Source organism: Mustela erminea, chromosome 12 (genome assembly GCF_009829155.1).
Source record: "Mustela erminea isolate mMusErm1 chromosome 12, mMusErm1.Pri, whole genome shotgun sequence".
Lineage (NCBI taxonomy): Eukaryota > Metazoa > Chordata > Mammalia > Carnivora > Mustelidae > Mustela > Mustela erminea.
In genome coordinates, this window is record NC_045625.1 from 19,089,327 (window position 1) to 19,114,971 (window position 25,645).

Here is a 25,645-nt window from a genome sequence, read left to right on the forward strand (position 1 = left end):
TGCTTGCTCTCTCTTCCCACTCTCAAGTAAATAAATAAAGGATTTTTTTAAAAAAATATCCTATACCCAGCGAAATAAGTCAATCGGAGAAAGACAACTATCATATGATCTCCCTGATATGAGGAAGTAGAGATGCAACATGGGGGGGGGGGGGTTAAGGGGGTAGGAGAAGAATGAATGAAACAAGATGGGATTGGGAGGGAGACAAACCATAAGTGACTCTTTTTTTTTTTTCCCCCATAAGTGACTCTTAATCTCACAAAACAAACTGAGGGTTGCTTGGGGGTGGGGTTTGGGAGAGGGGGGTGGGGTTAGGACATTGGGGAGGGTATGTGCTATGGTGAGTGCTGTGAAGTGTGTGTACAGACCTGTACCCATGGGGATAAAAATACGTTATATGTTTATAAAAAATAAAAATAAATAAATAAATTTTTAAAAAAATCTCCTATACCCATTAAGCAGTCATTCCCCATTTCTGACTCTGTAGATTTGCCCCTTTGGGACATTTGATATCCATGAATCATAACGATGTGGGCTTTGTGTCTGGCTCACTTAGCATAATGTTGTCACACATCCCAGCCAATGCCTTTTTATGGCTGAGTAGTATTCCGATGTGCCGCCAAAATGCATTTGTCTGTCCGTGCCCGGGTCGGTGGACACTCGGGCTGTCTCCTTCTGTTTGCTTCTTCTTTCATCCCTTTCTCCGTATGCTTCTCCACGATCGATATCACACGTCACGTACTGTCGTGCGTCCCGCATTTTTTTCTCTTGCGTTTCCCCCCACGCAATTAGCAACTTCCCAGAAGCACAATCTGTAATAGCTGCGTGATAACATTCCATCCCGTGGCTGAATTATAATTTACCTAACCATTCCCTTGAAGTCAGCTGTTTAGTTGTTTCCAATGGAAATAAGGTTTTGAAAGGAGCAACAAATGAGAGAAACCCCCGAGGATTTTTCCAGAAAAGCTTAAACCGCCTCCAAGCCTATCTGTGCCAGCAGGCTGCTGAGCGAGCTCAGTGGGGGGACAGGAATGATTTATCCCGAATTACTGAGAGACATGGTTGGACTGGGTGGTCTAAAATAGATTCTTCTCCGGGGTGGCAGAGCAGGCTTGCCGAGGGCCCGGCGCATTCTTCCCCAGACCCCCAAATGTCGAGGGAGATACTGTGTCGTGCCCAACCCATAATTTTTATTTTTCCTTTCAGGATTGTTTTTCTTTCTTCCCTCAACAATATGGCCTTTAACATAAAATCTCAAAAGCACAGAAAAGGAATAAAGAGCTTGACATGAAAATTGCCTGCCTACCCTATCTCACCTGAGAACGATTCCAGAATATCAAGGACTTGTTTTTAATTTCTGAGTACGGTCTGGTTCAATAAGCGATCAGGTTTTATCCTTTGGAAACTTAATTTCTCTAATTAGCAGAAAACCCTGGAGTTTGGCCTTTCATAGTTCATTTTCTTTGAGCATCTCCCAAGTAAAAAGGAAAACGCTTTTTCTTGAGATGTAACTGATGTATAGTATAGCATTGCGTATGTTTAAGGGCTACACGTTTTAGGAAAAAATTTTAAATAAAATCGCCTGGAATTCACGACTCAGAGGCAGATCCTGTGAACATTTTTGGCGTATTCCTTCCCTGCCTCTTTTTTTTTTTTTTTTAAGATTCTATTTATTTATTTGAGAGAGAGGGATCACAAGTAGGCAGAGAGGCAGGCAGAGGGAGAGAGAGGGAAGCAGGCTCCCCGCTGAGCAGAGAGCCGGATGCGGCGCTCTATCCCAGGACCCTGGGATCATGACCCAAGCCAAAGGCAAAGGCTTTAAACCCACTGAGCCACCCAGACGCCCCTCCCTGCCTCTTTAATACAGTTGAGGACCCCAAGAAATGACCAGGTTAAGATACTAACTTCACACCTGGATTCAGAAGTAAAACACGTCCAGTGGAGAAGCTGTAGAAAATCCCGCACTTAAGGAGAAACCACCGCAACAATTTGGGTGTATGTTCTGCTCACATGGATGAAAGTGGTTCCGCAAAACTGGGATTGGATTATTTGCTTTTCCCCACCCTCCGTGACGGTGGAGCATTCAGATTGTTCCATGTAGGAAGACCTTTGCAGAACAGTAGGCACAGAGCGGTGTTTATAGGATCTCATTTTTCGGTTTTTTGGGGGTTTTTTTAGAAGGGAACTATAGTCCTCGGCCTGGGAGAAGGCACAAGACCCTGTCATTAATGATTACTTTTTAGTCTCAGTCTGGGGGCCTGAGATGGGGCTTGAAGGCGGGGCGGGGGGGCTTTAGGGAGCACCATTTGTACTGGTTTCATATACTTCGCCCACCCTTCTTTTTTTTGCTGTTTGTTTCCCCTCTGTGTTTATACTGGTTTTGTAATTTTTTTTTTAATTTTTATTTATTTGACAGAGAGAGATCACAAGTAGGCAGAGAGGCAGGCAGAGAGAGAGGAGGAAGCAGGCTCCCCGCTGAGCAGAGAGCCCGATGTGGGGCTCGATCCCAGGACCCCGGGATCATGACCTGAGCCGAAGGCAGAGGCTTTAACCCACTGAGCCACCCAGGCGCCCCTGGTTTTGTCATTTTTAAAAAGTTTCATTGGAAAAGATTAAAAATAGTCTGCAACTTTGTTCTTTATGGTTTTATGCTCTCCCTGGATTAGTTATATCCTATGGTATTTGATGGATTGCTAAACATTTAGGAGGGAGTCTGAATTATTTTATTTTTATTGGTAATCTTTTTTTTTGCCTAGCCATGATTATTTTTCTTGGGGCTAATTCCTAGATGTAAAGCTGCCAAGGTCTTACATCATTTTGTCAAATATTTCTTAGCAAGCTTGAACCAAGGTGCCTCCAGCTGGCAAAGTGCCAGATGCCCCGTTAACTCTTCCTCCCCCAGCTGGGGTGGTAGAAACCTCTTCGTGTTCAGTTCTCTTTGGCTGAGTGCCTGCCGCCTTTCGAGGACCACCCATGTAGTAGGCACAATAAAGAGCCCCAGGGATGTCTGCTTCCTATTCCCCCGAACCTGCAACTATGTTAGGTTATAGGACAAAGGGGAACGGTGATTTCTCATCAGCTGACCTTCAGATAGAAGAGGGAGGGATCCTAAATGATCCAGGTGGGCCCAGTGGAGTCATGAGTGTTCTCAAAAGTTGGGGAGGAACTCAGAAGAGAGAACCAGAGAGATGGCCGGCCGTGGGAGGAGGACTAGGCTGGAGGAGTCTGGGTCTGGAAATGGAGGAATTCCGGGACCACCAGCCAAGGAAGGAGGGTGGCCTCCAGAAGCTGGAAAAGACAAAGAAATGGATTGTCCAGGAAGGAACACAGCCCTGCTGACATCTTGATCTTAGCCCAGTGAGATCCATGTTGGACTTTGTGAGAACTGTAGGATAATACATTTGTGAGCTTTTAAGCTGTTAACTTGGGGGTAAGTTTTTCACCTATACTTTGTATAGGAAGCGAATACAGTGTGTACGTACCCCCAGCATCGTGCTGGCCCTTGGGAGATGATTGGTTCTCCTCCAGATGGTTCAGTGTTTACTCATTTGCCCAACCTTATGAGACAAAAGAGTGGTCTTAGCATTGCCCCCATGTGTGCCCTGTGCAAAGTAAACCTCCTCGGCGGAGTGTCTGCTACTTTTTGTCTCTAAATTGAGGGGTTATAGGCAAAGGACTGTGTTACTTGGGTGATTTTCTTTCTTTCTTTTTTTTTTTTTTTTAAGATTTTGTTTATTTGAGAGAGCAACAGAGAGAGCATGAGCAGGGGAGAGGGGCAGAGGGAGAAGCAGACTCCCCACCAAGCAGGGAGCCCGACTTGGGACTCCATCCCAGGACCCTGAGATCATGACTTGAGCCAAAGACAGATGCTTAACGACCGAGCCACCCAGGCGCCCTGTGTTTCTTCTTCCGCTGGGTTCTGTTATCCATGGGACGTGGGTTCATTTGTTTCTGCTGGCATTCAGTAGGGTTTCCCCCATCTTTGCTGATTTAATTTTACTTTTTGAGGAACTGAAATATCAATGCTATACCCAAAGAGGTATACTCAGGGTACCCCTTCTTCCCCCCCTCCACCATCCTTCCTACCCGTTCCCACCCGCTCCTGGGAGGTCCCTAACTCCCCCAGGCTGTGTTCTGTCGCTGTTTCTTTGTGCAAAAATAGGCAAATACCCATATACGTCCTCCTTTCTTATCCGAAAGGTAGGATGCTGTCGAGATTCTTTTGCACTTAAGTTTTTACAGAATTGCTTAGCCTGGCAACCCCTGCATGTCAGCGCCCAAAAGTCCTCGTGCTTCTCTTCCACAGCTGCCTAGCCTCCCCGCCCCCACCCCCAGGGCAGCTGCACCTGTGCCTCGTTCAGCCCCTCTCCTCTGTGCCCGCACTTCAGCTGTTCTCAGTATTTCACAAAGACAGCGCTGCAAGCGTAACTACGTGCATATGCATTTTCTCACTTTTGGAAGTGTGTCTTCAGGGTAAATTCTGGGTCAAATAGTAAATACACACGTAGTTTGGTCACTAGTGCTCAGTTGGGTGTTGCTTCACCTGCATTCCCCCAGCTCGCAGGAGCAAGCCCAGCCGCTTCCCCACGGCTCACCAGACAGGTGCTCAGGTTTTTAACTGTTTCCGGTCGAATAGGTGTGAGATTATATCTTTTTTTTTTTTTGTAATATTTTTATTTAATTAATTTATTTGAGAGAGAGAGAGAGGTCAGGGGGAGCGGCAGGCAGAGGGAAAGGGAGAAGCAGGCTCCCCGCGGAGCAGGGAGCCCGATGCAGGGCTCCATCCCAGGACCCTGGTAGATCAGGACCTGAGACGCTTCACCAACTGAACTACTAGGCGCCCCCAAGAGACGGTATCTTGATGTAGCTTTGTCTTGCAGTTTTCTTTGTAAGTGACGTTAAACATCTTTTTTACGTAGCACTGAGGACCAGTTTTCGGTTTTTTTTTAAGATTTTTTATTTATTTATTTGACACAGAGAGAGAGAGAGATCACAAGTAGGCAGAGAGGCAGGCAGAGCGGGGGGCAGGATGCAGGCTCCCTGTGGAGCAGAGAGCCTGATGTGGGGCTCGATCCCAGGACTCTAGGATCATGACCTGAGCCGAAGGCAGAGGGGTCAACCCACTGAGCCACCCAGGCGCCCCAAAGGACCAGTTTTAATATCTGTAACTTGTTCATGTCTTTCATTGTTCTTCTGCAATGAGAGTTTTGGACTTTTCCCCCTAAAATTTAAGAATTCTTTATATATAAGGGCTAATTAGCCCCTTATCTGTGATCTATATTACTGATGTTTCTTTTTCTCCCTGGTTGTCGTTTTCTTTTTGACTTTGCTTTTGAAGTTGTCTTTTCAGTGTGAAAAGTTTTTTTTTTAATCATCATTTGGTTTAATTATCAATCCTTTCTTTTGTGAATTCTGAGCTCTCTTTAGAAAACCTTTCCTTAATCTTAAGATACAGAGCATTGTACCCACTTTTTTCCTTCTAATACCCCTGGTGCATTTTTCCCTTTAGAGCTCTGATCTGTTTGGGATTTATTCTTCTTTAGGGTATGAGATATAGATCCAGTTTTATCTCTTTTCCAATGGTAACATAATTTCCTGGTACTAAGTATCAAAAAACCCAGCTTTGCCACGGAGATTTGCGATGTCACTTTTATCATATACTCCCTCCCATGCGTCCATGGGACTATTCCTGGTCTGTTCTCTTGTCTGTTTCTCTACTCAGGAGTCCGTGCCCCACCCTCCGAATTATAGAGGCTTAGAGCAGACTTTATTTGGCATGTGGTCTTATAGCCATTCTGTATCAGGTTTTCACAGCCATTTTTGCATTTTGGTTTTTTTTTAACTGTAAAAATTAATAGACTCCTCTTTAGAGCAATTTCAGATTAACAGAAAGACTGAGCAGAAAGTATAGCATTCCTGTATGTGCCTCCCCTCCCAAGGCCTTCCCAGAACCACTCCCCCTATTATTAATATTTTAGGTGTGGCACACTTATTACAGTGCCCAGCCAATATTGATACAGTAGTACTGTTGTCATTGCTATTTAAATTGCTACTTTTTGAGGTGCCTGGGTGGCTAAGTTGGTTAGGCCTCTGCCTTGGGCTAAGGTCATGATCCTGGTGTCCTGGGATTGAGCCCACATTGGGCACCCTGCTCAATGGGAAGTCTGCTGCCCCTCTGTCTTCCATTGCTCCTGCTTGTTCTTTCTCTCTCTGTGTCTCTCTCTGACATATAAATAAATAAAATATTTTTAAAAAATTTTTTTTAATTCTTAGTTTACTTTAGGGAGCCCTTTGCCTGGCAAATCCCCAGTGTTTCCCTTATCATCCCTCTCTCCTTCTCTGGACCCCTAGCAACTCGGATTTTTATTCTGCTCCATAGTTTGCCTTTTCCGGAATATTCTAGAGTTGGAACGTTCAGTGTGTAGCCTTTTCACACTGAGTTACACGCACTGAAGTTTCCTAAAGGCTTATTTTTTTTCACATGGACTTTTATATCAGCTTCCCCAACAAATGCTTGTTTGTGTCCTCATTGGGATAATGTTCCACTCTCCGCTGAATGAGAACTGACATCCTAGGGATGCTGAATCCTTTCCAGGAACGGGGGAATTTTTTTCTCTCTGTCAAGTTCATTTCGAGTGTTTCAAGTTCTCATCACCCACATGATGTTACATGCTTCTTGTTCCATTTATTTTGAAGCATCTCCTCTCTTCTGTTGCTATAAACAGGGCTTTCCCTGCCAGCACATGTTGTGCATGAAGGCTGTGGGCTTGAACTTGGCAACTCTGATTCTTGCAGGTCCGTGGAGCGGCCCGAAGCAGGTGATAGGGCTGGGTCCTGAGAGGCCTCAGGCCTGTGACATCTCAAATCCTTACCCCATGTTCTGTCTTCTAGAATGAGGGACTGAGTAAGTGTGCACCGTTTCCCACAGTGTAATTCCAGACGAAACCAAGTAGCGATTTTTGTTTTTACCTCTTTGCCTTCCATTTGATTGAAAAAAAAAAAAAAATGGACGTTCTTTGCTGCTACCATGCACAGGGCTGGCTGCAAGCGCCCAGCTCCCTACATGCCTGGTCTTGTCAAACTCAACCTTTACAGAAATGGGAAATGTCTCCTGCCTGTCGGCGGAAACCAGAAATGGCAAGATACTAGCCTGCTTGTGTGTGTGTTTGCTCATCGTTCACTGAACTGTTCACTCATTTGTTCACTGAGACTGTCAGGCATTGTCAGGTGCCGCTCACATGCCGTGCAAGGCGGATGCAGCTCACTGGCCCGGATCTCCATCTCCGTGCTTACAGCTCAGCACAATCTCAAGCCCTGTTGAGAGCTGTGGGGCGTGCGGCCTGGTGCTCTGGGTGGGGACCAGATAGACCTGCCTTGGGAGGGATAGGTCAAAGAAGGCTTCCTGGAAGAAGTGTCTATTGAGCGGAGATCTGAAGGTCAAATAAGAGTTATTCAGGTAGGGAATGGAGGGGGAAAAAATCTTTTGGGCAGAGAAACAGCATCTGCAAAGGTCCTGAGGTGACCAGAGGCTCCATCTGCTCATGGAACTGAGAGATAACAAGTGTGGATGGATCAGAAAATGCTGGGGGAGAGAAGTGTGAGATGGATTAATGAGCTAAGACCCCTCTCAGGCTAGGTAAAGGATCTTAAAACTCAGTGAGGAGTTTTAAGGAAGGTATGAAAAGATCAGATTTGCAGTTTCAGTTGATCCCTTTGTGGGCTCCTAGGTGGTTCATTCAGTGAATCATCTGCCTTCAGCTCAGGTCACCATCCCAAGGTCCTGGGATAGAGTCCTACAGCCAGCTCCGCTCAGCGGGGAGTCTGCTTCTTCCTCTCCCTCTGCCCCTCCTCTCTGCTCATCTTGCTTTCTCTCTCAAATAAATAAAATCTTGAAAAAATAAAATTTAAATTGATCCCTTTGCTACATAGAGAGGTATATTAGTTAGGGTTTCTCCAGAGAAACAGAACCAATAGGAGAGAGAGAGAGGTAGGCAGGGAGGTAGGTAGATAGAGGTAGGTAGGTAGATAGGTAGGTAGATAGAGATGAAATTTATTATAGGAGTTGACCCATGTGATTCTGGGGACAGAGAAATCCTAACATCTGCCCCCTGCAAGCTGGAGACTCAGGAAGGTTAGTGATGTCATTCAGCCCAAGTCCAAAGGCCTGAACCAGGGGAGCAGATTATGTGAGTCCAAGTCTGAAGACTCAAAAATCAGGGGCTGGTGAGGTAAATTTCAGTCTGAGTCCTAAGGCCTGAGAACCAGCAGCTCTGCCTTCCGGGACAGGAGACGATAGCCATCTCCACTTCCACAGAGAGTGGATTCTGCCTTTCTCTGCCTTCTTGTTCTCTTCAGGCCCTCCGTGGAGTGGCCACTGTTGCCCACATTGCTGAGGGCAACCTTCATTACTCAGTCGACCAATCCAGATACTAATGTCTTCTGAACACCCTCACAGACACGCCCAGAAAGAGTGGTTTCCCAGCTATGTAGGCATCTGTGAGCCTACACAGGCAAGCTGACACATAAAATGACCCATCAGAGGAGAGTGTTGGCAGAGGACACTGATGGTGGGAGCAAGGACAGGGGTTGGCAGCCATGACAGTCATCCAGGCGAGGGTCCTCGGTGGCCAGGACCTGGTCGCAGGCATGGAGACAGAGAGGAGTGAATGGATTAGAGACTGTTCTGGAGGGGGAGGATGATGGGCCTATTAAGTTTGGAGGTTTGGGGACTGAGCGCTGGGGTGAGAGCCCTGGAGAAGGTCAGCATGAGCGTGGAGAGCTGTCCCGTTCAATATGGCCGCCACCACACTCACGTGCCAATGGAAGTGAAGCTAGTGCGAGTAGGGAAATGCATTTTTATTTTTTGTAAATTCTAAATTCAGGTAATTTAATTTAAATGATGGCTACTACGTCAGACAGTCCAGATAGAGACTATTTGCATTATCACAGGAAGTTTTGGTTGCAAGTGCCTTTAAGTATCTGAGTGGAAATGTGGAGTAGACACATGTAAATCTGGGGCTCAGAATAGCAGCTGGGCTGGGTTCAAATCCTGCTGTGCAGCTTGCTTGCTGGGCGTCCTTGGGCAAGTGACTTCACCTCTCCAGTCTCACTACCCTCATCTAAAAAATGATCCTATTTTTTAGATATTCCATTCCATGCCTCGTGCGGTGCTGCATAAGCCTAGAGCTCAGTTGTGGGAGGTAACTGGCCCTGAGAGGCACTCAGTGCGGGATGGAAACCTGGTACACCCCCTGGGGCTGACCTTTGCAATTGATCTGATAGGTTTCCTTGGATGAAAGAACTGCAGCGTGGTTTCTCCACCCGAGCTCTGACTTCCAAGCAGATTAGGACCTTGGGCGAGTCCTTTCCCCTTTCTGGCCTCTGTTTTCCCACTGGTGATGTGGGCTTAGCACAGCCCCTCCTTGAGGTCTGGCCCACGTCCCAAAGAGAGTAAGCAGGAGCTAACAGCAGCTGAACTAGTGTCAGAAGAAGGTACCAGAAGGAGGTGGGGGACCTAAAGTCAGCATACATCACCTTTGCCAGTTCCGTCCGTGGTATTTCTGGTGGGAGTCCTGCCTTATGAGAGCACTAAACCAGAGGCTGGTGTGAAGAGCTCACCACCTGGCCCAGCCCGTGGCCCCAGCTTGCTTCAGGAGCCTTCTTACCATTAATCTTGATCCTTTTTTTTTTTTCCTTTCTTTCTTTTTTTTTTTTTTTTTTTGTTCTGTTTTTAATGTGGACAAGGTTTACTGACTTCTGAACTGTTGGAAAAAACTAATGTTGTCTCATTAAAGCTGCATTGCTCACTTGTACCAAAAAAAACACACCAAAGCCTATTCAAGTTTCATACCTGACATGGAAGACTATTAAAGATTCATAATTGCAATAAAATCCTGTAGTAGAATTTGAATTTTCATTGTGGTAATGCTACAGTGGGGGAGGGGGTCCTTATTGAAGCTACAAAAGCCATTTCAATAAAGGCTGGGGAAGGCAGTGAAAAAGGCCCCGAAAGTGCTTTCATGGACTGGGGGGGTTGTATCTTGCCCCATGACTGGCACTGGGATGCATGTCCCAAGGGGTTGGACTCCTGTATCTCGGCTCAGTACAGATTGAATTGGTGGCAGGGCTCTCTACTGACTGCCTCTTGGAAGGGAGCTCAACTACTCCCATCCTTCCATGAGTTCTTTAGGCTCATTTGTTTTCAGTTCCCTCCACCAGGCAGGAATAGAGCACCTACTGTGTGCATGGCACAAAGCATGGGGCTGAGAGATGGGAGCCAGAAGGGTAGGCTGGTTTTTTCTTAAAAAAGCTGTGCCTGGCTTGAGCAGGGGCTCTGCGGGCTGGGAGAACGAAGGTTAAATCCCAGCTCGGCTCACTTTGCTTCCTGGCCTCAGTCTTCTCATCTGTAAAATGGGGTAATGGTAGGTACTTCGTGGAGGTGGTGAAAATGTGACCCATTGGAAGCTGAAGGCAGGGCCTGAGTAGGAGGCAGGTGAAAAGATAGGGTATGGTTTTAAGGGTCTCAGAGGAGGGGATCACTTCAGCCACGTTAGCATGGCTTCTCAAAAATGCAGCTAACATTTATTGAGCGCTTACTGGATGCTATAGTTACTGTTTCACCTGCTTTATACTTGTCCGTTCAGTAAATGTTCACTGGGCATCTACTATGTGCCAGATGCTGTTTTAGGCACTGGGGCTACAATGGTGAGTTAATAGTAAGCCATTCAGTCCTGAAACCCACAAGGGTAGGCACTGATGCTATCCCCACTTCCCAGGGAAGGTAAGAGAGGCACAGAGAGGGTGGGGCAGTTACCCAGGGTCATACCGCTGGGGTCAGACCCTCAGAGTGTCCCAGATCTGAGCCTGTCACTTGATGGGCTGCGGATGACGGGGGGGGGGGGGGGGGCCTTTCCTCTCCCCCCCCCCACTCCTCCATCACGGTGATAAATAGGATGCCCATGGTGATAAATTAAATATAGCCACCCTTATTCATTTATTCTTCCGTGTCCTCCCCATCAGCATCCTGTTCGCAAGCAGAGCAATACTGGAGACTTGCTCACATTGTATCTGTCTCTCCTTTCTCCAGGGGATCGTGTCCTGCTGAGCTCAGGGTGGTGTGGGTGCCTTCTTGCTCCGGAAGCCTTGGAGGCTGGGCTTTGCCATGGTCTCACTCTATGCAAGAGCGGTCGCCCTGTGCGGTCTGGGCCTCAGTCTCCCCATCTGTAGGAGACTTTGGGGGACCCTGGCAGTCATAGCATCTTTGCCTTCCTACTCGTTGCCTTGTCTGTGCACGTCGTCTAACTCCAGGCTAGCTGCAGAAAAAGGATCAAATACGTTGAATTCTTTGTCTTGAGGGGAAAGAGCTCAGTGGAGGCCTGTAAACATTGCCACCTCCAACTTCACACCGCCCAGACCCAGGGAAAGGGGCAGGTCGGGGGGTGGGGGAGGATGGGTGTCTCCCTTCCCTTCACTATTTACTGAATGTCTCCCTCGAGCCAGGACATGGTGGGATAAAGGTGAGAGCTGCGTGAAGAATGTGCAAACAGCTGGGCTCAAGCTCTGGCTCTGTTTTTCCCATCCCATATGACCTCGAGCAAGTCACTTGACATCTCAGAACCTCTCCCCTCCTTTGGGAAGGGAAGGGAATGAAAAGCTGTCAGAAGCCTCTCTTGTGCCGGTGGTCCCATGGGATTTTTGCGGCCTCCTGGGCCTTGCTGGTAGCATCGAGCCCATTTTACAGACAGAACACCGAGACTCAGAGGGTGCTCAAGAGCAGAGCAGGGCCACACCGCCCCTACTTCCCGGTTGCCTGGCTGCAGAACCAAAGGCTTCTTTCTGATGCACCGTAGGGATGGGACTCCTCACCCCGCAGGCCACACGGGGCTCTGATCAGCGGGGAGACACCGGGTTTGTTTGTTGGGGCTTATGGACTCTGAATGGCGGTGAGCATGCAGACCCCCATTCTGGCGAGCAGAGGAGAGAACCGGACTCAGAGAGCCGGGAGCATCTCAGACCAACTCCGATGCTGTGCGCGGCTGCGTGGGTGTCCAAAGCCAACCCTGTCTAGAACCTGGGTTTTAAAACAGATGCTGGGAGAAGGAGAAAGGAGAAGATTGGAAGGAGATTGAGAAGATGGGCTCACACCCCCCCGTTCAGAGCGGGTTTCCCAAGCATGACTTCTGTTTCAGGCCTGCTCCCCAGGTGGGCTGCACGCGAACCCCACGGTGCCTCCCACAAATCCAGCAGAGATGTACTTATTCAGCAGGCGTGAAGGGAAACTGAGGAGCCTAGCAGCCTTGAGGCTTCAGGGCCGTTAGCACTGAGCACAGGGCCGGAGCAGGAGGCGTGCCTAATTCACGAGACTGCAGACATGCCCGCTGCAGGCTCCGGGCCCAGGACAGTAACCGGAGTTTGGAAACCACCGTGCCCCCCCCCCACCAAAAACAAAACAAAACAAAACCATTGCCCCTAGTGGTTACTGACACCGCCCCACCCCAGGTTGTCAGATTTAGCAAATCCAAATACAGGGTGTCCTTTTAAGTTCCAGGTAAACAACGGATACTCCATTTAGTGTACCTCCGTGTGGGGCGGTGTTTGAACGTTCCCCGCCCAGCCTCTTCGGAGGGCCAGTAGATGCTGGTGGAATTGAGCTGTCCCTCCCTGGCTTCCCCACCTCCCACCCTCCAGGGCCTGGAGGGAGAGGCTCATGCCCCAGAGGGTGCCCTGACATATCGGGTCTCTCAGATGCTGGTTCCTTTCATTAAACTGCTGGGATGGAAGTAAAGTGTGGGGGGAAGGTTAAAACTGATTCCCTTCTCTTAACAAAAGCCAAAGCTCTTGGGAGAGACGCAGAGGAAGCAGAGCCCCTGAGCAGACCGGGTGGGGTGGTTGGGGGGGGGGGTTGCGGGCTGGCTGCAGCCCAGAGCTGTGGGGGTGTGGGGGCTGCAGAGTGGGCTCAGGCCAGGCAGAGCGCAGAAACCACTGGCACATGGGAGGCCGTGTCCTGACGGGGGTGCAGGGGCCCTGGCAGGAGGTGCCCTCCATCCTCAGCACAGAGGAGATCCCAGCTCAGGATTCTCGGTGTGAGGAGGAGGAGGAGGAGACCCAGGTTGGGGGGCCACGGGGGTGTGGAGGGTGAAGACTGGGTGAGACCTCCTGGAGGGTTACCAGGGGGAATAAAGGCAGAGTTGATGATGGGGCAAGTTTTCAGATCTGGGTGCCGTGGACAGGACTAGGAGCAATGGCAGGATAGTGGCTTTGGACATGCCGGGTCTGAAGTGATGTCATGTGTCCCCAGGCAGAGCTCCTAACAACAGCTCAGTAGCAGAAAGCAGGAGGGCTGTGCGGCCGTGCTGACCTGGGTCTGTGTCCTAGCTGTCCTCTCCATGGGCTCTGTGACCGCACACTATTCACTTAACTTCTCTGAGCCTCCGTTTTCTCTCTGGCAGAGTGGAGAGCAAAGATACCTCCTTTGCAGGATGTTGAGGCTATCAAAGAAGGAAAAAATACATGTAAAGGGACAAACCAGGTACTCGGCACACATTCAGTGTCCAGTAATAGTGGCTTGAAATTTGGGGCCCCAGGCTGGTGCCATGTTTTGGTCCCCACTGGGCTGCGGCAGAGACGCTCCTGGTGCAAGGAACGGGGGTCTGACTTCTCATTCATGCAATGGATTTTTGTGGAGTTCCCACTGTGTGCCGGGCCCTGGGACACAGTGTGGGAAAACCCAATCACAGCATAAATCTAAGCCCACTCTTGAGCACGGGCGGCATGAGGGCAGAATCAGGGCTGTCGTGCCCAGTGTGGCATCCTGGCTCGGAGCGGGCACCTGCTAGGTGTGCGGTAAATGTTGCGTGGGCAAGGGGAGACACGAAGTCTGAGTTTGCTTTCTTTACTGGAAATTCCCCCAGCTGCTGGCGAGGCCCTAAGGAAAAGAAAGACGAGCAACTGGGGACCAGGGTTCTGATTCTCCATCTCATCCACACATCTTCACTCATATATTCTTTCTTCCAAATACCCCTGTGGCTCACCTTTTTCAAATTCTACTTTGGAAAAAATGCCAGGAAAACCCTCTGGGGATTGCTCCTGAGCCGTGGGCAGGCTGAGAAGCTGGGGAGAAGGAAAAGCAGGCAGGGACGACTGGCATTATGAGGCTGCCCTTCAAGGCCACAGTGGGGAGAAGCCCTGGGCAGCCCCTTCCCTGCCGCGAGCTCAGTGCCCCCTCCGGGAAGAGCAAGGAAGAGAAGCAGACCCTCCTCCGAGGGGAACCATGCTGGCAGTCTGTCAGACGCCCCGTCTCACTCTGAGGCATCCTCCCTTCCAGCCTCGTGTAATTCTGTCACAGTTTTATTTTCATGGGAAGGCTCCTTTTTTCCTTTTATTTTTTCATCCTTTCACTTAAAAAAAAAAAAAGTGTTTTTACATTACAAAATAAAACTGCCTGAGAATTGCAAGAATCCAGGTGATATGTTACTGCTTTATTGGGAGACCAGTTTTCTCACTTACTGCTTCTTTCCTTGAGTCAATGAAAATACTGTTTGCATTTCAAGGAAATGTGTGCATACTTGCGGTAGAAATTTCAACCCTGTGGAAGTGTAAAAGGGCCATCATGGAAGCACACCTTCGCATCTCTCCCCATGCCCTCCCCCCTCAGTCACCCCCAACAAGTTGCTCCCAGGTGGCTGTTGCTGTCTAGATAAGGGGACCCTTGGGGAATCTTGTTGTAGACCCACCTCTCTAGACCACTGCTAGGCAGAGGGGAGGTGGCCCTTTTTAGTAACAGGAGCATGGGCTCAGGCTTGGGACTGGACGGTTGGCTCTGCCATTGACTTGCTCTGTGACCCGCAGGCATCCACATAACCTCTCTGAGCCTCAGTGACCTTCTCGGCAGGCTGGGATCCGGGCTCTAAAGCCCCGGGCATGAGTCGGTGTCCTGCATGTCACCCAGGTGACCGTGTCGTTTGGTGGTCTCTGCAGGTTGGGGACCAGATTCTGGAGGTGAATGGGCGGAGCTTTCTCAACATCCTGCACGACGAGGCGGTCAGGCTGCTCAAGTCTTCGCAGCACCTCATCTTGACGGTGAAGGACGTCGGGAGGCTGCCCCACGCCCGCACCACGGTGGACGAGACCAAGTGGATTGCCAGTTCCCGGATTGGGGACACCAGCACGAACCTGGCAGGGTCTGGCTGCACCCCTCCCTCCGGGCCCCAGGACCGCAGCGCCGTCTCTGAAAGCCTGTGATGCCCCCCTCCTGTCCCCTCACCACTCCCGGATCTGTAGCGATTCTGAGAGCCTGCCTTCCCCATCCCATGGTCCCTTGCGATGGTGGGCATGACCTCGGGCACATCCCTTCCCTTCTCCTGGCCTGTTCCCTGTGGGAACCTGAGCCGCACCGTCACCTTCTCTCGTTGTTTATCTCGCGCAAATCAGTTAACTTAATCTTGGGCCCTTATCTGAAAGTGGGGCTCCTCACCCAGGCCCCCATCCCACTCTGGGGATGAGGACCCTGTGAGTTCCCTGAGGAAAAGGGTCTTGGGAGTCATGACGTGGCTACAGCTGCCGACGGCTGCAGCATTGCTGAGAGGGTCATGTGTCCCCTTTGGATTTCCAGCAGGCGTCTCAGCCTGGCTGGTGGCCTCCCGGGCCAGGTCCACCCAGAGCATCCCTCTCCCTTCCTTGCGACCCCTTTCCCCTCTCGCCAGCGCGGTATCATAAATGTTTTAGTTAGCTTCCAGCATTTAAAAAGGCATCAAGTTTCCCATGGAAAGAAATGAAAAACAAAACAAAAAAAACCCTGGATTTCTGGCTGCTGCTTTAAAATAAGGAATTCTGGTGGCTTGAGCGCATGTTTTTTTAAGAAATTGGGCTGGAGCTGAGCTGCACCTGCCAGTTGCCACCCTGCGTCTCCAGTTTGCCCCGGTCTTCCCCCTCCCTAGGGTTGGCCACACCCCGAGGCCGTGGGTTATTGTCTCCTGTCCTGGTGTTACCTGCCTGGGCCTGTAGGGTTGGAAGCAAGTGTGTGAGTGGAGAAGTGCTGCCCACAGGCTCCACTGGGAGGCCAGAAGCTGCTCAGCTGTCCAGGTGGTCACGTCCCCTTGAACCGCCCCAGTGGGGTGAGGCCAGGGCTCTCTCCTCCCGCTCCAGATCAGCCTCTCCCTCGCTCGCGTCCGTCCGAACTGCTCAGTCACACCGCTGAACACATTCATCTTTCTCCATAGATTTCCTGGGGATCTTCCCACGGAAGGGACAAACAAGGTAGGGCAGTCCCCATCCATGGCTGTCTTCGGCTTCCATATACATCCCCGTGGGGGCGGTAAGGGGGTTGCAGAACCGCTCATGTGCATGATCTCATTTTGTTTGGGCAGTCCACTGACTGTCCATCCGTCCTTCATTCCACACACATCTGGCCCTGGGGATGGTGGCACTGAACGGAACCGATCAGATCCCTGCCCCCATGGAGATTATGCCTAGTGAAGGAGACACACAGGAAGAACAAACCTGCCCACCTATCTAATCACAGAAGACGTTTGGGGCCACCAGGCCGGGCTCGATAACCTCAGAGAGAGCAACCTATGGGACATCCGATTTAGGCGGGGTGAGAGGCAGAGGAGAGGGTGGAGGCTCTCTGACTTGGTGACATGATGCTTGGACTGGGCACTGAGTGTTAAAAAGAATTAACCACATCGGAGTCCGGCGCAGGAAGGGATGCTCTAGTCGGAGGGCACAGCCTGTGCGAGAGCCCTGCGGCGGCAAGGAGAGCTTGCTGGGTGGGGGCGGTGAGCGAGCAGGAACTGGGAACAGAGTGACAACAGGTGGGATCACTGGGTCACACAGGGCTTTGGGGGCTGCCTAAGAGGTTTGACTTCTAACCTAAAACAGTGGGAGACCATGGCGGGGGATGTCTGTTTTTACCAGATCACCTCAGCAACTCCGCGTAGGTGATGGGAGACACAGAGGGGACACCAACAGCATCTTGGCCACAGCCCGGATGATGCCAGAGGCAGTGGAGGGGAGAGGGAGGAGGGTGTGCGGATCTGTGCTCTGTCTTGGAAGTCAAGTTACCGTTACTCCCGATTTACCAAGGGAGGCCCTGAAACCTAGAGAATAAATCGGAAACCATAATGAGACCGCTCAACTCTAAACAGTTACGGGAGCTGTGGAGAGGACACGTGAAAGCGGCTGTGGAGGGCGTGAACCCTTTGCGAACGCACAAGGCCGCCCAGTCTGAAAACGGACCCGGGCCCCGCTGCGGGTGCACGGCGCAGACCAAGGCCACAGAGGGGACCCCCGCCCCCGCACTGTGGTCCCTGGCATGGCCCCGCCACGTGACCCCAGAGCCCTTCGGAATTCCCGGACACCTGTCTTCCTGTCTTTCAGCCGGGATTCTACAAGGGGCCAGCCGGCTCCCAGGTGACCCTGAGCAGCCTGGGGAACCAGACGCGCCTGCTGCTGGAGGAGCAGGCCCGGCACTTGCTGAATGAGCAGGAACGCGCCACCATGGCCTACTATCTGGACGAGTACCGCGGCGGTAGCGTCTCCGTGGAGGCCCTGGTCATGGCCCTGTTTGAGCTGCTCAACACCCATGCCAAGGTGACCTGAGCCCCTCCAAGGGCAAGGTGGCAGTTCCCGAGGGCTCTGCCTCCTCCCTGTGTCCCCCACTCCTTTCCTGCGCACCCGCAAAGAGTCAGGCGGAAGTGGCCCTGGGCGGAGACCGGTGACCGAGGTGCCCCCGTCCCAGGGAAGGCAGCCCCCAGACTCCTGGGGAAATCGTTTATGGACGTCCCCTGTGATGTGGGCTCTAGCAATGTGGCTGTGGATACTGAGCATACATCTAGAATCGTCGGGATTGCTCTTCAAAGCGATGCCCGGGCCTCGCCCCGGGCCTGTGAAGGCCACACATCTGGGGGTGGGAGCCTGCCACAAGCCACCGGTGCTGGCCGCTTTGAGAGGCAGGCTGGAGGAGGTCTGGGGTCCAGAAGCTGCACAAAGGAAGAAGGGATTAAACCTCTTGGGAGCAGAGGCGTGTGGGAAGGTTTAATAGAGGAACCGGGATTTGCAGAGAAGGAGGGAAGGCCGTTCCGGGTGGGAGGGCAGCCACGGGCTTCCCGGAGCGTTCGGGGAGCTGCAGTCTTGTGTGCTGGCTGAGATGCGAGCCAGGACGGGGAGAGGGAGGCAGGCGTCAGTGAGGCTGGCCCAGCTTCCAGGCTGTGGCGGGGCTTGACTCCCCCAGGACAGTGCGGAGCCCCAGGCGGTTAAGGAGGGAGAGGCCCGAGGTCAAGTTGGCACGTGGGTGATTTGGCGTAGCAGGGCATGGGTCCCCCCACTGGTGGACCTCCGGCTGAGTGCCCTCTTTGTCCCCCTCCCCAGTTCTCGCTCCTGTCTGAGGTAAGGGGCACCATCTCCCCGCAAGACCTGGACCGCTTCGACCACCTGGTGCTGAGGCGGGAGATCGAGTCCATGAAGGCCCGGCAGCCCCCTGGCCCTGGGGCCGGGGACACCTACTCCATGGTCTCCTACAGCGACACGGGCTCATCCACAGGCAGCCATGGCACCTCCACCACCGTCAGCTCGGCCAGGGTGAGCTGCCCCTGCCCCATCCCTGGCTTTGCGGCCAGCGGGGTGGGGCGTCAAGGTCCAGCCTTTGCCGTGAGACGGATCTAGGCGAGAATCTCAGTGCCACCCCTTACCAGCTCTGTCCCTTGCCTTTCTGAGCTTCAGTTTCTTCCATTGGAAAAACCTTGTTGTCGAAGGCCTGACGCGTGCCCAGCAAGGCGCTAGGAGACAGCTAGTGAACAAGGCAGATATGGCCCTGCCTCTTGGGCTCCCGGTCTGCGGGGGGCGGGCTCAGGGAGAAAGGTGAAAAACACAGGTAAAGAGAAAAAACAGTAACAGTCCATGGGAGGACCCCGCCATGAAGGCTGTGCCTTCATGGGGTCGTCATGATGGGATCTCCCCAAGACACCCCCTCTTGTCTTTAGAGCCCCCACGACTTTCTCCCAGACTCCCCAGCCACCCCCAAAAAGCATGCGGTCCCTCCTGGGTTCTGCCCCCCAGGATGCTCAGAGGCAAATTAATCCCAGGAGACCTTTGCAAGGAAGGAGCAAAGGAAATGCCTTGCGGCTTGGTTGGGGAACCAGTCATCCCTGTCCGTGTGGCAGGAAAAGCTGGGTCGGAGGTCAGGAGAGCGGGCCTGTCTCACGCCCTCCGCTCCTGTCTTTAGATCACTTATCATCACCACTCTCCGGGGGGAAAGGGCAGGGTAGAGCCGTATTTCTCAAGCCCTGCTGCTCCCAGATGCTGAACTGGGAGACCTTACGGGGGAATCTCAGTAGACTTGGGGCAGATGCACTCAGTTCTCCAGCTGGAGCAGCAGAGCTCCGGCCACATGGCGGTGTCTAAGGATGCCGGCCAGGAGTTAGTGGGCACCAGTGAGCTTGTGGCCAGCAGGAAACAGCCCTGGGGCAGTGCCCTTGCTTTTGCAGACAACTTGCGTTTCTTCTTAGCTCTGGGGAGATGAGTTTCTGGGGTACTTCTATGTCTCTGTCTTCCACCCCTACTGTTCTGAGTCCCCTTCCTCTGCAGGAGGCCTTGTCCCTTCCTGAGGGGCCCAGACAGCTGCCAGGCATTCCTCTAGGGCTCTGGCTGCAGTGGAGACCATGTCATGCTTCGGGGGACGGGCAGGTTACCTCTGGGGCAGGCCAGAGGGTGTTCCCCACCTGGGGCTGTGAGTTTTTGGCTCTGTGGCGGCACGCTGGTGATGAGCTGACTTCAGGCTGTAGGGACCTGGCCGAGGGGCCATTTCTCTCAGGGTCCAGCTCCACTGAGACTGGCCTTGGACATGCCCATGTGGGTCTTCAGGAGCCATAAGCCACAGCTCTGAAACCTGGGGGACGGCAGGCTGTAATTCTGGAATGGTCTCTCTAGAATCGGGGATGAAAGATCCAGTGGGGGGATGAGGTGTGTTCTAGCTTGAGAGGGAGGAGATTTAGGTCTAACCCCCGGCTTCTCTGAGCCTTAGTTTCCCCATGAGTAGAATGGCCCAAGGTCTTTGCCCAAGGCTCTGATGGCAGTCAAGGTAAATATTATGTCCAGCTCAGCGCTGGCCTGCCATGACCTTGCCCAGCCCAGGGGTCTCCCCCAAACCTAAGAAGAGTTGGCCCCCACCGGTCTCAGCCCCACGCTTCACTGCCCAGTGCCTCAGTTTTCCCACTTGCACTGGGACAGCGATGCTGCTATGCCTAGCATTAGGATACCCAGGGAGGATTAAACGAGGAGTGACCTCCCTGTTGGCACCAGCATCCCAGAAATACTGCCCAGACCCTGAGGACAGGTGGAGCCTCAACTCTTCCTGACTTCCCCCAACCTGGCTGGAGAAAATCACCTTGAGGGTTTGCACCCAGGACCTTGGAGTCCTGACAGGCAGACACTTGGAGGCTTCTGGAAAGCACTAGGTTGAGGCTCTGCTCCTCTGCTTCACTCTTATCCTGCCTCCAGCGTCCTCACATGCACAGCGTGGGGCCCATCCCTCCGACTCAGACCTTCGCTGCCAGCACAAGGCTTGGGGCTCTCTACAATGCAAGTTTCCTCTGATCCAGGTTTTTGAATAAGGTCCTCCTTCAGGCTCTGCCTGCCATTAGCAGGTGTGACCTTGGACATGTCACTTCTCTTCCCCGGGCCTCCGTTTTTCCACCTACCCAATGGGAGTGACAATCCCAGCCTCACCAGCTGGGAAGTCCCAGGGTTGCCTCACAGTGCATAGCCGTCTTCTGACAGCCCTTCTCAAGGACAGGTGTCATTTCTGCAGAACCGCGGCGACCCCGGGTTTCCTTCGAGGAGGCAGTTACCAAGAAGGAGTGCTGGTTGCGGCAACGGGAGCTTTCTTCTTCATCCCTCCTTTACACCCGCCCCAAGTGTCTGGAGGAAACAGAAAAGGGATCTTAGAGAACCGTGTTCATTTTTGCCTTTCGCTGTGTGTGTGCATGTGTGCATGCTGGGCAGAGGGGTGGCTGCTGAACCCGCCCCATCCCTAATATTTATTTGATGTATTTTTCTTTTTGCCTTTTGCTCACCCTTCCTCCCCAGGAGCGGCTGCTGTGGCTTATAGACCTGATGGAGGTACCGTCCTTCCTGCCGGGCGGGGCCGTGGGAGTCCCCTAGCCGGGGTGGAGGTAGGGGGCCGTGGCTCTTCCTGCCACCCCCTTATGTCTGCACCGGACCCTGGTGGGAACTGGGATTCTTCTCGGTGCTCACTGTCCCTCCTGTTGGCCGGTCCATCAGGTTTCCCCAGGCTTTGGGGTGAGGAGGTCCTCCGCTTAAACCCCAGCCCTGCTACTTCCTTGCTGTGTGACCTCAGAAAGGGATTTTACCTTTCTGAGCTCAGTTTTAGGGTCTGTAACCTGGGGATGATCATTTCTGTGCTGTGGAGCTGTTGAGAGACCTCTTGTGCTTTCATACGCTGTGAGCTCTGTCTAGAGTCTTCTCTTTCCCACTTCACATGGCCTGCTGTCTCCTCTGTGGGCATGAGCCCTACGCTCACATGCCACCTCTTCCCAGAAGGCTTCCGTGATTCTCTGACTTCCCTATGGCTCCTCCAGCCCCCTAAGCGTCCCATTGTCCTGACCCTTGTCTCATTATATTCTAAGAATGTTTACAAGCTTGGCTGGCTACTTCGCCTTATATTCTAAGAATGTTTACAAGCTTGGCTGGCTACTCCGCCTGACCACAGCAGTGATTGTGTCTGGAATCAACAATGAATCCCTCATGTCCAGCCCAGGGCCTGGCCCATATAAACGACAGGGGCCTTTCTTAATAATCGTCGTTGTTGGCGTTTGTTGAGAGTTCTTCGTGGCACTGTGATAATGCTTTCCACCTGTATCTTCTTTGACTTTCCCAGTAGCTAGGAGTGGCAGGTACCACCATGATCCCCATTGCACAGGGAAGAACACCAAAGTCAGAGACAAAAGCGACCTGGTCCGGGGCACTCAGCTAGTGAGTGGTAGAGTCAGGATCCAGTAGTTATCTACTCGCCACCAAGTGACAGCCACTGGTCTGCAACCCCAGCACATGTCTGTGAGCTTTTGCTGCAAGTGATGCTGAACCCCCAAATCTGGATGGACAATAACCCAAAGCATTTCTTTCTTGTGACCCAGATCCTGTCCCTCATGGAGCTCACCTGCTTTCCTGACTGTGTTCAAACGCCTGTCACATGGCTCTCACCTCTTCTGAGTTTGTCTTCCCTGGGAAACAGGAGGGACCAGGGACCAGGCAGGGAGCACGTCTTTCTCCTGTCTGTCTGCCCAGTGCCAGCCCAGGCTCTGGAAGTGAGTTGGGGCCCAGGAAATGTGGAGCAGAAACTGAAATGAATCTGCCTTCCCTGGCCACACAGGGTTATCTTCTCATATCCCAGCCTCCTAACCTTCTACCTCCCACATGATAGGAAAATGTCCTTGGCGCTGCCATCCGGGCGGGCAGAGCGGCAGAGGGCTGGCTCCCGTGACCCAGATGCCCGCCCCAGATGGAACCAGTTTCCATTTAGCCCGAATTCTGTGGGCCACGCTCTGCAGTTTGCGATCGCGGGTTAAACGTGGCTCATTCTGCAGCCGTTTTCCCTTAAAGCAGACAAAATCGATCAAAGGAGATCAGATGCAGCCTTCCTCCGTTGACAAATAGTGTTTCTTTTCCATTTGTCTAATAGAGGGCTGGCCCTGGGAATTTTTCCTGCCTCCAGACAATGTCATTCCCCTCCCCTTCGGATGTCAGCCGCGAGAGCTGAGCAGAAGCAAGGCTTCCCTACCATTAATTGGGTTCTTCGTGGAGTACAAGCCAGCCTGGGGCAGAGGGACTTAAGCGAACGGGTTGGGGAGTCCCGCAGCTGGGACTGGCTCTCCCAAGTGGTAGCGGTCACACCTTGGACAGGTGACTGAAGCTTTGGGAGCCTTGAGTCCTCTGGGTTGTCATGAAAATTCATGAGTGAGCTCAGGAGCGGACTTGTAGGCATGGAGTACTTGCGAGCCCATTCTGTTGATACTCTGAAGACTGGCAAAGGGCACTGCGGAGGATTTCGGGGGAAAAGAGGTTGCAGAGGCCAAGGCCAGCCTGTACCTATGAAGCAGGTGCCGTTGAGGTCAGGGGTGGCAGCTGGAACTGCCCCTCCTTAACCTCAACCCCTTTCCACCTGGAATTGAGAGGTTCACACTCCAAGCCTCTCGTGTGCCTGGAAAGGGGCTCCCTGGGCCTGCCAAGGCATGCTGGGGTGGGGGGCTGCTCTAAAACCCTGTTGTCCCTGCCCCGAGGCAGTAAGGTGAGAAGTGTGGCTGTCAGCACGGTTCTCCCTTATGGTCTCTATGCCTTTCTCCTCGTCTAAAAAGGGAAGGTCCTGGGGCGAAAGGAGGGTGGAGAAGCTCAGGCCGGTCTGAGATCCCGAACTGTGAAGGCAGCTTTTCCCAGAAACAGGGAGAAAATGATCAGAGGACCTTCTCCCACCTCCTGTGTTGTGCCTTTGGTCCAGCCTGGTTGGGTGTAGAGGGTCCTTTGCTGGGCGAGCCCTCCCCGCAGTAGAGGAGCAGGAAGGAGCCCAACTACTGACTCCTACATCAGCCAGTCATGTGGCGAGCATTCGCTGAGCACCCCTCCTTGCCCCCCATCCCTGGCTCTGAGACGACAGCACCTGCTGCCTGGGAGCTTAGCAAGTCCTGCTGGGGAGGCAGCCTCAGGTCAGACCACGTACCTAATTCACACCCTGAGAAGCGGGTCAAGGACCAGGGCCCTGACCAACGCGGGCTGTCAGGGAGGGGATGTTGGAGCTGAGATCTGAGGTCATTGGCATCAAATGGGCAATCCACCAGGCAAGGAGCTGAGGAGGCCAAATTGGCACATGCAAAGGCCCTGAGCTCAAGGCTTGTGGACCCTGGAAGGAACTGTGGGAAGTCAGGAGCGCCAGAGTGCCAGGGGTGAAGGGGAGAGGGTGCAGGGTTAGCAGCAGGAAGCGCCAGGGACTCGGGCTTAACCCTGAAACTGTGGAACACCACTGAGCGTCTTCAGGCAGGAAGTGACAAGATCTTGTCTGTATCTTTTTTTTTAAGATTTTATTTATTTATTTGACGGAGATCACAAGTAGGCAGAGAGGCAGGCAGAGAGAGAGGAGGAAGCAGGCTCCCTGCTGAGCAGAGAGCCCGATGTGGGGCTCGATCCCAGGACCCTGAGACCATGACCTGAGCCGAAGGCAGAGGTTTTAACCCACTGAGCCACCCAGGCGTCCCTTGTCTGTATCTTTTAAAATGCTTCCCCTGTGTGTGGAGAGAGCTCAGTGGGCACAGGTAGGTGGAGTGACTTGGCAGGCTACTGCTACAGTCTGGGTAGCTACAAGCCTGTGGCTGGGCAGACTAGCTCTGCAGCCTCTGCCCCAGGAAGCCGCTCGGGGCCAAGATTAGGACAGCAAGGCTGGAGCTCAATTTTCTGCTTAAGAACAGCCCATTCCCAGCTAAGAGGCCTCCGCACACGCCCTGCATCCTCAGAGCCATAAATCCAGCAGAGGCGTCAGTGAGCCTCGGGGCGGCTGCAGCTTGGCCTCAGCCCGCATCTGAAATAAGCAGCAGTCCTCCCCGCCAGCCCTTTGCGGTGTGTTTGCCTCCCTGTGGGCACTTGGGAGGGTTGGAAGCTGTTTCCCGCAGTCAGAACCAAGTCCACGGAGGCCAGCCCTGCTCCTCCGGAGCCCGCAGTCTCCTGGTTATAACACGACGGAGGGGGGGCGGTGCACGGGGAGTCAGACGAAGCCTTGACCCAAGACAGTGGTCTTCACCTGCCCTGTGCCACGCACACCTCCGGCAGGCTGGCAAGCCCCGGCACCCCTTCTCAAAAGAATAGCCTTAAGTATTTAAAAGAAAATACATCATTGGGTTACCCAAAAACCCAAATTATACAGCAGAATGCCATTTTTAAAATTCCAGAACAATTTGGAAACCATGTGCTTCCTGATGAGCACGCACCGTAGCGAGGTCCGACAGTGGGTCAGCGAGGCTGTGAGTGTGAAGCCGGGGTGAGCCCACGTGGGGTTCGGTGGCATCTACAGCAACCAGGAGAGACCTGGGACCTCAGTCGGCAACAGTGTCTCGGGCGCTGTCAATTCTGCTGGGCTGTCGCCTCCGTTTATAAGGGAGGAAATGTGTCATGTGGACTGGAGGGTCACGGAAAGCAAGAGGGAGTGTTTTCCCTCAGCTGGGTTCTTGGGGTCACCGCATCCCTCCTGGAGGCCGGCTCTCCAGCGCCCGTCACACTCTCTGTCCACGGGATGAAGTCCTTTTCCTGAGAGCATTGGGAGGGTGACGCATGCAGGCAGAAGGTAGCACGTTCCATCTGCACCACACAGGCCTCCTGAGGACCTCTGTGGTTTGGCGGGCAAACATGATGGCAGGAGAGCGGACAGCGGGTAAAAGTGCCCAGAGCCAGCCCACAACTGGGGCAGTTCCCGTGGTCTCAGCCACGCGAGTGAGTGTGGGTTCCAGCCCTCTGTTTGGGGACCCACACCGCTCTGCGCTTCCCTGCCAGCTGCCAGACTTCCAGCCTCACCCCTTGCTTGGAGAGCACGGGAGCAGGACCAGCCTGTCTCCACCAGCATGGCCATTGGCCCAGGGGCTGGCTCCTTGATCCT

At 52.7% G+C, this 25,645-nt stretch overlaps 1 protein-coding gene across 4 annotated transcripts in view; it reads left to right on the plus strand.

Annotated features, from left to right (window-relative positions):
- The window catches only part of WHRN (whirlin), an 89,647-nt gene that overhangs the window by 53,492 nt on the left and 10,510 nt on the right, over nt 1–25,645 (plus strand). Inside the window, exons 4-9 of one of the 4 annotated variants that reach the window (XM_032307582.1) lie at nt 14,977–15,179; nt 16,218–16,254; nt 17,377–17,589; nt 18,367–18,576; nt 21,082–21,114; nt 22,149–22,319. In XM_032307582.1, the coding sequence (XP_032163473.1) occupies nt 14,977–15,179; nt 16,218–16,254; nt 17,377–17,589; nt 18,367–18,576; nt 21,082–21,114; nt 22,149–22,319 (867 nt within the window). The remainder of the gene's footprint in view (nt 1–14,976; nt 15,180–16,217; nt 16,255–17,376; nt 17,590–18,366; nt 18,577–21,081; nt 21,115–22,148; nt 22,320–25,645) is intronic. The other 3 variants (XM_032307585.1, XM_032307583.1, XM_032307586.1) reach the window with 3 other exon arrangements.